This window comes from Serinus canaria, chromosome 4A (genome assembly GCF_022539315.1).
Source record: "Serinus canaria isolate serCan28SL12 chromosome 4A, serCan2020, whole genome shotgun sequence".
In the NCBI taxonomy this organism is placed as follows: domain Eukaryota; kingdom Metazoa; phylum Chordata; class Aves; order Passeriformes; family Fringillidae; genus Serinus; species Serinus canaria.
In genome coordinates, this window is record NC_066318.1 from 6,938,892 (window position 1) to 6,951,735 (window position 12,844).

At 48.8% G+C, this 12,844-nt stretch overlaps 1 protein-coding gene across 1 annotated transcript in view; it reads left to right on the forward strand.

Annotated features, from left to right (window-relative positions):
* Positions 1 to 12,844, forward strand: part of GPC3 (glypican 3) — a 140,174-nt gene that overhangs the window by 88,985 nt on the left and 38,345 nt on the right. The window contains exon 6 of the mRNA XM_030229078.2: positions 8,455 to 8,575. Within this exon, the coding sequence (XP_030084938.1) occupies positions 8,455 to 8,575 (121 nt within the window). The remainder of the gene's footprint in view (positions 1 to 8,454; positions 8,576 to 12,844) is intronic.

The following is a 12,844-nucleotide window of genomic DNA, read 5'->3' on the forward strand; positions in this document are numbered from 1 at the left end:
CAGGATGGAGGAGACATGGTGGGATGGTTCCTGTGGCTGGAAGGGCACAGCTCTGTGAAAGGACAAGCAGGGGAGGCAAGGATGGGGTGTTTGTGTCCAGCTGGAGTGCCTGGGGTTCCACCTGGGGATGGATAGGGAGCTGAGCAAGGGCTTTGGGGTCAGGATTAAAGGGAGGGCAGAGAAAAGTGATGTTATAGTCTAGCTCTGCTTCAGGCCAGCCCACCTGGCAGACTGGGTGGATGAGACCCTTTGCAGACAGACAGGAGCAGCCTCATGTTCACAAGCCCTGGCCCTCATGAGTGACTTCAACCCTGGTCTCTGTTGGAGGGACAGCACAGCAGGGCATAAGCAATCCCTGGGTCCCTGGATAAACTAGAAAGCTCCTGCTGAATCTGCTGGTCAGATGGAGACCAGGGCAGAGCAGTGGCTGGCTGGATTCTATGCTTCCATGTGTTTCCATGTCTGGTGCTGTGTGGATGAAGCTGTTTGAGCATTGTTGGGTCTGTAAGGTCAGTGTCAGCATCAGTATGAGCATGTCCAGGATTTGATTGTGTTCTTGTAGGAATTGTGGCTATTTACCTCTGGCATTTCTAATGTAGTACCTGAGTGTCCATTAAGCTAGAATAGAGCCCTACTGATTTATCCCTTTCCAGACATTTATCTCCCTGTCATGACAGAATTTGTTAGTTATTCTAAGTCCTTTTCCTATAACACGTTAAATCAAGCCTGGAATAACAATTTCACAGCCCTTGCCAATGTACCCAAGGATTTGATAATACCAGCAAAGTGTGTCCTGTTATTTGATGCAAACAGTCCCTTCTGCACTCCCCTCCTCTGGTTTTTCTGGCTTGGTATTTACTCTGTCCTGTTTATCCCAGTGCTCTGTTACCCACAGGTAATGAGAGTTTCTCTCCTCCCCATGGGCTGGATGTGCTCAATGTATTTCCACTGGGTCTCACTTCCCAGTTTGAGCCTTGAACCATCCTCTGTTTCCTCCTTGCTCTTAAGCCCCTCTCAGTTTGGGGGCTCCAGTGCAAAGCAGCAGGCTGGAGTATTTTATCCTGCTCTTAATCCCTCAGGTTTTTTTAACTGAATCTTACTTTGTGACCCTTTGTGATCATTTGCTTCTCCACGCTGGACCATCTGATGGCAAGAATTCATCCTCCTTCCCAAGGTTTGACCTGTGGGTTAATAGTTTGATTGCCATCCCTACTGTGGATTTAGGGACATGGTGCCTCAAAATGTCTGCTTGCAAACAGTGGTAACCACACAGGAAAGGCTGATTTTTCTGTAATGCAGAACATTGCCTTGTGTCTTTTGCTGTGCTTTTGCATGGTTGAAGAACATAAGCCAGAGTGGGAAGAAAAAATAAAAGGCAACACATTCCTGCTTTTCACACTTTTCAGAGTGTGTAAAAACACACTGTGCTTTTATGGGACACCACAAAGGCAAAAGCCACAAGCGGCACATTTCACCACTTGCAAGGAGCTTGTTGAGGGTCACAGTGCTTGGTGTTTGTGGTAGCTGGAGACCAGACCTGCTGGATCTGTCTCTGTGCATCCCTGTGCACCCCTTTGCAGCTTTCCTGGGCTCAGTTCCAGGCACTTCCCTGAGACAGACATGTAGGCACGGTGGGTGTGCAAAAGCTTAACCCTGCCTGGGTGAGGGTTCCTGTGATGCCCTTCCTTTGCTCTGTCTTCCTGCCCCATCCTCTCACCAGACCTCCTGCTGGTACTGTTAGGTGGTGAAATGTTGTCCTGCTTCTCTTATCTCCATCCTAAGTAGGGAAAAAACAGAGGTTGATTCTTATCACCAAGTCCTGGCTGAGTAATTAGCTCATTTAAAGCCTTCAGCTTAAGTCAAGTAGGTGTTGAGACACCAAACTCACCCCAGTTTCTATGAGAGCTGGAATCTGAAAGGGGATTCGAACTTTATATATAGTCTCAGGGTTTTGCAGCATTTAATACTAAAAGCCTATTAAACCTAGATTCTCAGAGTTTAGTAATCTGCTTACATGAGTATATTCTTTTGAAGCTGTTCTGAATAGACTGACAGCAACATCTGCCCACTGCAAAACTTGTAAGCACATTAAGCCTCACTGTTAGATACTGCCATTTCCAAATTTCTCAAGACAAACGTGTACATTAATCTAAATCACCAGCATAACTCTTGTTTTCTTTGTACCAATTCAAAATTAATATATTTTTAGCACCTTGCCAGATTCTCTTCTTCAAGCTAGAGGTCTCATATTTCCCTGCTGTTGCCAGCGTACTGTGGTTTGTTTTAATCATACAAATCATAAACAATGAAAGCACAATTGGAAGCAAGACAGAAAAATGAGATTCTGTAATTGGAACAAAGGAAATTCCATGCCAGCAATAACCCTTTAGTTCATGAAGGGTTTGGTTATTTCTGGCAGAGCTGCAAAATATCTGATCCAATGGAATCCCCAAAGAGGGGGCTGTATAACTTTTCAAGCCCATAAAACACAGCTTTGTAGCAAGTAAAAGCTATAATGAAAGGATAGTAGGCAAATTCAGTGGGTTATGGAGTGGCTGTGATCATTTCCAGAGTATTTCAGAAAAGAAGATAATGAATCTTCCTCTATCCTGCTGCTTGGTCTCAGGTTTAGCCAATTTTTCCATAATCTATTTGTCTTGAACTGAAATAAGAGTAGAGGGAGACTTCAGGCTATCAACTCCCATTGTTTTGTTATGAGTATTGCAGTTTTTGCTGCTCCTTCTGAAGTCCCATCTCCCAGAGCCAGGTGATTACCTGAGACCCCAGGTTTATGACCAAGCCATCACCTGCAGCCCTCACTGGCTGTAGAGCTTTGTGAGGGGCAGCTGGGAAGAAGCAGCACTTCTCTTGGCAGGGAACTGACACAGCAGGATCTGAGGGGGCTCTCAGAGGCTTCCAGGTGTTGATATTTGGAAATCCAGCAGAAAATGGTTCCTTTTTAGTTAGGTGAGAACACTCCCCACTGAGAGTGTTGGATCCTCCTGGCTGCTTTTGAAGCAGCTTGTTTGGAGCTGCTGGTGGTGTAAATTGGCTGCGGCATCACGAGCTCTGCAGAGGCTGCAAGGACTCTCTGCAGGCAAGCAAACAAAGCCAGGAAGGACCTGAGAGCCATACTCCCCACCTCTCCCCTGCTTCTTGCACTCCCATGAAACAGATGTGACCATGGGATAGTGGGGACACACGCCCCATATGGAAGAGAAGAGCTGGGGTGGACCTGCACCCCACACCAGCCATGTCTGGGATGGGGTGGGACTGACCAGATGTCTCTGGACCATCTGTCTTCAGAGAGGAAACTGTCAGGGAATTGTCACCTCTTCCTGGCGGCTTGTGGGCACATCCAGGAGTTACACTCTGCACTGCAGGATGTAAGGAAACAGGGGTTGGAAACAGCTTTTCAAATCTTTTGGCCCCCACTGCTGATGTGACACAGAGGTTGTCTCACTAAACCAGAAATTAGCAGGATCAGAGATTAGCAGTAAAATGTTCAGTGGCTTCACCACTGTCCCCACCTTTACTGAGCCATGAAAACCAGCTGGAGGCAAGGGCTGGGTCCGTGGAAAGGTGGGGGTGGCAGAACTTTTCTTCCCTTTCTCCCCTTTTTCATTTCTTTTGCCTCCTCTGTGGTAAGAACTCGATGTCAGCAGTCCACATGATCTGTAGTAAGTCATGTCCTGAAATGCAGAGCAGCTTTGGGGGTCTGGGGGAATTTTGCTCTCTCAACCTCAGTTACTAACTCTTGTGCAGTGAAACCTCTGTGCTGTGTTGTGTTTGTCCCCCACCCACTCTCTCTGACAGCTGTAATTCAGTGAACACAGCAGAGAGAGAGCCTGTGAGGGATACTGTGCTATTTAAATTGAAGATACATTTGAATAAATAATTTGCAGCTGGAAGGCAGGCATGAATTAATTGTTATTTGAATGACATACTTTTCTTTCCTTTTTCTAAAAGGTGTAATTCTTTATGTTTGACTTTCAGGATTACTTTCTTTAAATCACTTGTCAGGCATTGCAGTAACTCACCTCAAAGCCGAGCAGGATGAACACACATCTTACACTCATTGCCATGTATTTAAATAACATTTGTCACCTTGTCTTCTTTGCTCTGAAATGAAAGCTTGGAATGAGCTGCATTTGGGCTGGAAAGTTCACAGGAGACATTTGTGTATGGTGGAGAGGAAAGGAAAGGGAAATCCCTCAATTTGACAGCATACTTGGGCATGTATGTCTGGTGAATGAGAGGGAGCAGGAAGGGTCTGCAGTTGTACTCTCCTCAAAGAGAACTTCAGATTATTGGTGTTTTCATAAGGTTGTTGTCTTTAAAGTAATTTTTAATGAGGGCTGCTTATCAGCACAATTTAACAATGTGACATCTGTGTTTGGAAAATACCACATCCCCAGCAAGAGCCCACACCCAGGGAGCCCAGGCCAGGAGATGCTGCTGACTGACGTTGAGACACGTCAAAGAGAAAAGTATTTTGGGCTTTGCCTGTGAAGTGTGAGCCAGGCCGTGCTCATGTTGCAACACTGATACCCCTTCAGCACAGAGACCCCCAGGGACCAGGGTGGGGGCCTTTATCCTCTGTGCATATTTGCTGTTCCATGCTGGTATCAATCCCTGTGGCAGAGGCACGAGATGGGTTTCAAGAAGTGGCACAAGTGTCCTGCAGAAGGGGCTGTTTTATTGGCATGAGCTGGAAGCAGCTCAGGATGGCTCAGAGCTTCCTCTTTTTCTGCTCTGATTGGAGACTATGGGAGGAAAGTGGTGCTTTGGCTTTTTTGCCTGTGAGCCCACCAATCCTTCAGCCTGGGGGGATGCAGAGGAACCTGCTAGGGTGCTGTCCTGGGACCCCCAGCTTGTTGGGGTCTGCAAAGGCATCTCTCTGCCATATTAAGGCCAGGCTGCTTGGCCTGGGCTGCAGGGAGGGGTGCCAGCTGCCTTTTCCAGCTTCTCTGGCATTTCAGGAATGCAGGTCGCTCTGAAGCTGCATTTCAAAGCTTTTAACCCTTTGGTTGGCTGCATCCCACATGCCTGAATGTGGCCACTCCAGGCTGGTGCTGGGGCAGAGCGTGGCACAGCTGAGGGGAGCTGGTGCCCCTTTTGTACCTGAGCACACCAGGAGGTCTCAGCTTGGAGGAGGAAGTGTCCCCCAAAGCACCTGAGTCACACAGGACCATGTCCCTGCCTGCTGGGGTGTAGCAGGTCCTCATGCATCTCCTTTTTTGCAGTTCATGCTCAAAGATGGGCAGCTCTGGGCCCATTGCCTTGCTGCTTCAAATGGCTTGTGTAATGGTGCAAATGGTTCATTTTGGGTCGGGTACACAGCCTTGTATCACCCTCCCAGGTGGGAGGCACCAGGAGGTGACCCTCCATTTCTCCAACAACACTGTTTTAGGGAGAAATCCCTCTGCTAATGCTTTCAGGTTTGCTTCCTTCTCTAGTAGACTTTTTCCCCTGAGAAGGCTGATCTGAGGTCCTCACAACCCCAGCAGAACCTTCTGGAGAGCAGTTTCAGTCTCTGGACATGGAATTCCAGTATAGTATTGCTGTAGTACTGTGCTCCTCCCTCCTGTACTACTTTGTGTAGGCTACAGAAATCCTCTCTGGCAGCTGCTGCGTGGATTTCAGAAGGGATTTCGCCCACTCAAACCCAAGCTATTGTGTTTATTTGTATAAAACTGTTTAGGAAAGAGATTGTATTAATTTAGGGATGCACCAAGTGGGCTTGGTTCTGCTCTTGCTAAAACCTGTGTGAGTTTCCTGATTAAATCTCTGAAACCACAGGAGACCTTTCAGCAATGTACTTCTGAGTTCCACCAGTGTTTTGAATTAAATTCACAGTGACACCAAAGCCAGGAATTTCTTTGTCATCCTTAAACTCGGGCGTGCTGTGGATGTTTACGTCCAGTCTCCAGATGTGTTTGCCAGGTCGGCACGGTGGCATTAAGTGGCTGTGTGACAAATCAGCAGCAGGATTGATGGCTCAGTGCTCCATCTCTCTGCAGAAAGCTCAGCCCCAGTTTCAGCAGCACCGGGCAGGTCTGTGCCTGCGGCAGCAGCCTCTTCCCACGAGATGGTGCTCGGGGCATGCAGGGCTGTGCCAGGGCACGGGCAGCTGCAGCCTGGCCCAGCCTGGCCCCCTTGTCCCCATCACTCAGCCTACACCCACCCTCCAACTGCACCTGAGAGGGCTTTTCGGGCCTGGGAGCCAGTGTTTCTCAGGTATAGCCATGTTTTGTGCCTCCCAGGATAAGGTAACTGTTAAAAAAAGGTGTTTTGCAAAATGCTGAGTCCTGGCAGGAGGCCCCAAGGACAGGGTGTTGGGGTCAGAGCTGGAGCTGTGCTGGTGCTGAAGTGCAGGGGTGGGATGGCTCTGCAGGCAGGTGGGGCTTGGGAGAGCCAGGCTGATGAATCTGTGATGCCTGTACCTGGAAAAGCTGCTATTGCCTGGAAAAGGACTATATATATACACAGGAGTGTGCTCCTGTACAGTAGGCACAAACACCTCCTTTCTCCTGTCCTTGCTCCTGTGCCATCTCTTCAGTGCAGCATCTTGCAGGGTTGCCAGCCATTAATGGAGATGCATGTGGGGAATGCCTTGTGTTGGGGACCCAGCTGGAGGTGCAGAGAGCTCCTGTACATGGAACTCCTGCTCTGAGGTAGCCTTGGAGTGGAAATCTGCCTCAGTTCTGTAATTAAACGATGTATTTCAGGTCAGGACAGATTGCTACTGCCCCAGTATAGATCTGGGGTTGCCTTTGCATTCCCATGTGTCTGAGTAGATCTCATCCTCTAGTTTAGAGTTTAGGCAGAATTTAATCCAAGCCCCTGAGTATCCCCAAGCCCCTCAGTGTGCCCTGATAACTCTTGTGGCCAATGTCCACATGCCTCTTGCTTTCCACCCTAGCAAAGCATCCTCCCTGAGCTGGCCCCACCATCCCTCCTGTCTCCCTTCCCTTCTTTAAAAGCCTGCTCAAGTCCCACTTTCTCCCCAAAACCTGTCTGAAATGGGCTGACTGATTGCCTGAGCTTGCCTGGCAGCGTGAGGATGGAAGATGAGCTGGGCAGGGGAGCAGGGAGCTGACAGGCAGGGAAGCAGCCACTAGGACTGGTGCTGGGAGCTGGGTAAAAACATGATGTGTAGGAGATGAATGCAGGAAGGAAAATTCATGGTGTTTACCCATGGCACTGGAAAAACAGATGTACAGTAAAGCAGACTGGTGCTGGTGTTATCTCGGTGATCTCACTTTCAGAGGCTGTGCCTGGGTTTGGTAGTGCCTGTTCTGGCTGCCAGTCCTGGGAGATGAGGACTTGTTTGGTGCTTGCAGAGCAGCACAGCCCCTCACTGGGCAGCAGCCCAGAGCTCCAGAAGGCCCTGGTGTGCTCCGTGCCACTGCTGGGGCTGCCAGCAGGCAGAGGTGGCAGCCGATAGCTCTGGCCCAAACCTGAGTTTGGGTTTGGTGCTTGTCTTGTGCTGGAGCATCATCAGCTGTTCCCCAGGTCCTGAGTGTAGGGATGTGTTCCTCTGAAGACAAGTGTTGCAGCAGTTCTGTCCCTCCTCCCCACTCTGGTAAACTTTCCCATTCCATAAATCCTGCAGCAAGTGAATGCATATTTCTTTTCTAAGTGCTGATGAACAAGCTGAGTGCAGCTTGGCTGCCATCCTCTGCAGAGCTGCCCTGGCAGTTTAATCTAGTCTATGGGGGCTTTGCTGGCTCTCATGGTACCTGTGTAAATCAGGATAGCCTGTGGTGCAGAGCCCAGCACCGTACCAAAGTCAAGGTACGTTCTGTCTGAGCAGTTACTTTGATCCCTAAGGCTGGATCTCATCAAAGACTGAAATCAGGATTGTTTGACAACACCTATTTTCCATTAGCAATGTTGACAGCATTAATTATATTCTGATGCTTTAATTCTTTATTACTGAAATCACACATCAGTGATAGTCATTATTTTGCAAGGGGGTTGATGTTATGCTAATCAGCTTGCAGTTAACTGGGTCATCCCACTCATTTTTTTGGCTGTGGGCACAACACTACTGCTCTTGTACTGGAGTCTCTGTGGTCTGCCAAGATTTATTTTAAACAAACATGAGCAAGCCAGAATTTCTGAGCCAGCTTTTTTAGGACTCTTGGGTGCAAGTTATGTGAAAATATTTATCTCTATTGTATACTGTTTAACATCTTCCTTGGTTACTAATGGACTGGAAAGGACTTCATTGTCCTCAAGTGATACAACTACATCATCTTGCAAAGTCAGAGCAAAAATGTTTATGGGAATCTTCTGTCCTTTCTTTGTCATTGTTAACTGTCTTGTGCTCTCTGTTTTGGAAAGAGCTGGTGCCTGTCTTGGGATTTCTTAGTTTGTGCTGAGCTTTAAAGATCTCCTCTCTATTGGCCCATCACATTGTGGTCTTCTGTGTTCTCATTCCTACAGGTACAGTCCCCAGATCACAAGGAATGGAGCAAAAGCCCAGGCTGGCAACCATGAGGTGAAGGTGAAAGGTCTGGAGCCAGTGATCAGCCAGATTATTGACAAGCTGAAACACATCAACCAGGTTTGTGGCAGCAGGGGTGTCTCAGTGGGCAGTTTACAAACCAGTCCAGCCTCCCCTGCACTCTCAGGGTGTCTCATCTGCAGCAGCCCTGGCAGCCCTGGGCTCACACTGACATCCTGGGTGTCTCATCTGCAGCAGCCCTGGCAGCCCTGGCAGCCCTGTGTGCAGAGCTGGTGCCACCCTTGCCCTGCACAGCACCAGGCCCTCAGGGCACATGTGGCCAGTCCTGCTGGATGCCTGCTGCTGTGGTTCTGCATGGTGCAGCCTCCCAGGACTCAGGCTGTGCCTGGCTCATGTCTGGATGCATGGCTGCAGTACAAGAATGCTTCTGCTGGGCATCCATGCCCTCAGCAGTGGAGGTCCAGGAAAGATGGAGCTGATGGGGTGCCCTTGAGCATGATGTGCTGGCAGGGGGCCATGTGGCACATACCTGATGTCCCCTCTGGCTGGAGGAGTTCCTCTTGGTGTTGCTCAGGGCTGGCAAGAAGGGTCACTTTTTTCTTTGCTGTATCTCCCTGGCCATTCTTTCCCAGTCAATAAGGGGGCAAGTTTCTGTTGAGTGGGGAAATGGCAGAGCTGGATGAGAACCTCTCTGCTGGGGAGGAAGCTTCCTTCCCACTGCCTCAGACCTGGCATCCGTCCTGGGACAAGCAGTGTCTTGTCTCTGCCCATTATGCCATGCCAGGTTAGGCCTGAACCAGCCCTGCTGCTGCCAGGGGATTGGGTGGCAGCTCTGCCAGGGGATTAGGTGGCACTCTGCAGGGTGTTCAGCTTGTGGCTGAGCCTCCCTGCGCTGCCTTAGGCCAGCTGGGCTGGGGTCTGGCTCTGGGCTCTGCTCTAGCCTGTGTGTCACTGTGTGGATGTCACAGGAGCCCAGAGGTGTTTCTCACAGGCTGAGAGGGAGAGGCTGGGCTCGCTGCTTTGCCAGGACAGCCCTGGCACCTCGCAGGGCAAATCCTCAGGTGCTAATGCTGGTAACACAGCTGAGCTGCCCATCTCTCCTCAGGGACCTTTCCCAGAGGGGACCTTGCCCACGAAGCTCTGGGCAGGGGTGGGTTCCTGGGGTTAAGGCCAGCTTTGCTTCCCAGCCGGGTGGGCTGGGAGGGCGGCTCTCTTTGGAGCTGCTGGCTTAGCAACTTTTCTGCTAACCTCTGCTTTCCTGCCAGGAGACTGCCAGGGACTGTTTTCACAGCCATTCCTGTTTAACCTCCGAGGCAGGCATGCCTCATTAGGTGCTGTCTGGGAGCAGGATGCAGCCAGGACTCGGGGTCCCCAGGAGCACCCCAGAAAGCAGGAGCTGCCATGGGCAGTGGCCCTACAGCCTGCTCTGCCTTCCCACACGCTCCCTGTGCCATCTGCCAACAGCACATAATTATTAGAAGGGGAAAAGTGGGGGGAATAGCATAATCAGCTCCCTATTAAATGGGGTAGAGGGCAGGCTTCAACCTGCAGGTGATAATGATATTTTGCCATTCACAGTGAGAAAGTTGCAGTGAACAAAACATGGTTATTATGTACTTGAAACTGCTGACATAAAGTGGTTGTGAAATGCTGGCTGCCAGACTGGGTCAAGTTAGGTCTTTGCTGAACAGCTTGGGCTTCTGAGGAGTGGAGGTCTGTGGAGTGGGAGACCCTGGGTAAACACTGCTGCGCTCAGCTCAGCTGTTTGCAGCAGCAGAGAGTCTCTGTCAGCTGCTGCCCAGAGAAGAATTGTGGTGAGGGGTGAATATGGTGAATATGGTCAGCTCAGTCACAACCTCTTACAGTGCTCCCCCCCCTCAGCTTGCAGTGTCAGGTTGGAATGTGTTTTGGGGGCAAGTCAGCTGTTTTGGTTTGAGCAGCATAAATGTAAGAGCCTGAAAAATGTCAAACCCTCTGGTAAAGCTGTGTTTGGGAAAGGGGAGGAACTGAGAATAAAATCAGGAGAAAATGGGAAGTGATTAGTGCAAATTAATTACAAAGCTTGCTCAGAGAAGCTGCAGCTGCCCCGTTCCTGCAAGTGTTCATGGCCAGGCTGGATGGGGCTTGGAGGAAACTGGTCTAAGGAAGGTGTCCCTGCCCATGGCAGGGGACTGGAATACATGATCTCTAAGATCCCTTCCCACCCACACCAATCTGTAATCTGTGGTATGATTCTATTCCTGTGGAGGGTCTGTAGTCAATGGTCAGTAGCTTATATACTAGGAAAGCAACTGTGGAGGTTACTTAAATTTGGGATTTGGGGGGTCAGAGCTTACCATCACACTTATTTTCTTGGCTGAAGGAAGTTTTGAGCTCTCTTTCACATCTGGAATGCATCTTGATTGCCAAAGAGTATTAAATGTGTAAGGAACAGCAGCTCTGGATGAATTACAGTTCTGTCTTTCAGGTGTTGGCTTCAGATTCGGGAAGCAGTGGGAACTCCTGAGCTGGAGAGGGTTGAAAATCTCCTTATCCACCAAGCTCAAGCCAACAGTGGCTTTTAAGCATTTTCAGACATCCAGGATCTTTTGGAGAAACGACCATCTTTGTGGTGCTCAGAGCTGTAAACTGGATTCCCATGTGACTACCTTTAAATTATGACTCTTGTACAACGTTGTGGCTTCCTCCCAGTGTGTTGTGTTGGAGATACAGCCTGGATTTTGTGGGTGTGGGCAGGTTCAGGAACCATGTTAGTTGGTTCAATTTTCATAGAGGTCCACAGCTTTTTTTTTTTTATTTGGAGATAAAAAATATTTACTTTTAGCTAAATAACTGTAATTTGCTGATGACTTCACCTTTATTCCAGGATGCTGCTGCTGCTGGAAGTGCCTGTTCTTTCAGTGTTGTGTGTACAAATTGTGCTTGCTCTTTAGTTCATGTCTTCTCAAGGCTAATTGGGTAAATGTACACACATTCACATGAGAAATCCTCATGAAACGTTTGCAGTTTGAAATGAAAATGAGGTTTGTGCATTAGAATTAAACCCAAGGGGATTGAAAGAAGTAGAGAAAGCCTAACCCAGAGAAAAGGGGAAGAGAAAGTGCCCCAGACTGTATTTTCCTTTTGCTTTGAGCACCTTTGAGCATTTATTTATTTATTTATAAATAAATGAATGAATTAAACACAGTGCCTGGGCTGTGTGCTGTCTCAAGGCAGCCCTTTCTGGATGTGTCCCCCTCAGTGCTGCCTATTCATCACATCAGACCATTTTTGTTTCACCCAGATGTGTGATTGTGGCTGATGCTATTTTTTGTGTATTGGTGGGTGAGATGCTTTATTATTGCCATATTGGAATTTCCCCCCCCCCCAGTTCTGTTAGATGTCTACCGAGTTTTGATTTGAGTTATTTTTGTTGTGTGCCCAGAGGCACGAACAGCCCATCCATAAATATTAGCATTGTTATCTCAGCTGGGAGGCTAAGGGTCACCTTCAGGAAAATGAGTTGGAATTGGTTCCTAACTTTTATTTCCCAGAGTGGATGGGGTCTGTTTCTAGCTAGAAGGGTTTCACTCATCCCTTGAGTGAAACTAAATAGAAACTGAAAGGGTATTCAGTGTCAGCACAGGGTCTGGCTCAGATTTTCTGTGGCTTGGTGACATCCCCAGGCAGAAAGCTGTGTGCAGGGTGAGCCATTTCCTCTGGGCACTCCATTTTCCTCCACGTCTGAGTGGCTGAGAGATGGGGGTGAGCTCCAGGTTCTAACAGCCATGCATGGGGCTGGGAGCTGTGGTGTCACCTGTCCCACCTGTCCTGGGAGCCCTGCCACCCTGGTGACCTCCTGCTGGCCAAGGCTCTGGAGAGAGGCCCTGAGTGATGCTGCTGTAAGGATGCAGCAGGCATCCGTGGTACCAGCCTGGCTGATGTGACACTCCTGGTCCTCCCTCCTGTCCCTGTCTGTCCTGAAGTGACTTTTATGTCCTTGGCAGTGCCTCTGGGGCTCTGGCAGTGTTCCAGCAGATGTTTTACTTCATCCTTAATGCCATTACCTCTTAAAGCTTGTGCCCAGTTGCAATCTCTGTCTTATGCTTAGGTAAATCCTGGTGTTTATCATAGTAGTGTCTTGAGGAGGAAGAGCATAATTTTTTAAGAAAAGGAGGGAAAAAACACACCAAACATTAATAGTAAAATCCATAAAAGGAAATTTAGCTGGGGAAGATGTGTCTTTACAAAATTGAATGGCCTGGAAACATATTGTACATTTCCAGACACTGGAGTTAAGGGCTCATTTAGAATATTTCAGATATACTGGAGTTTGACAGTTCTTTGGTTTCCACATCAAACAATCTGTAATTTATTGCCCCATATAGG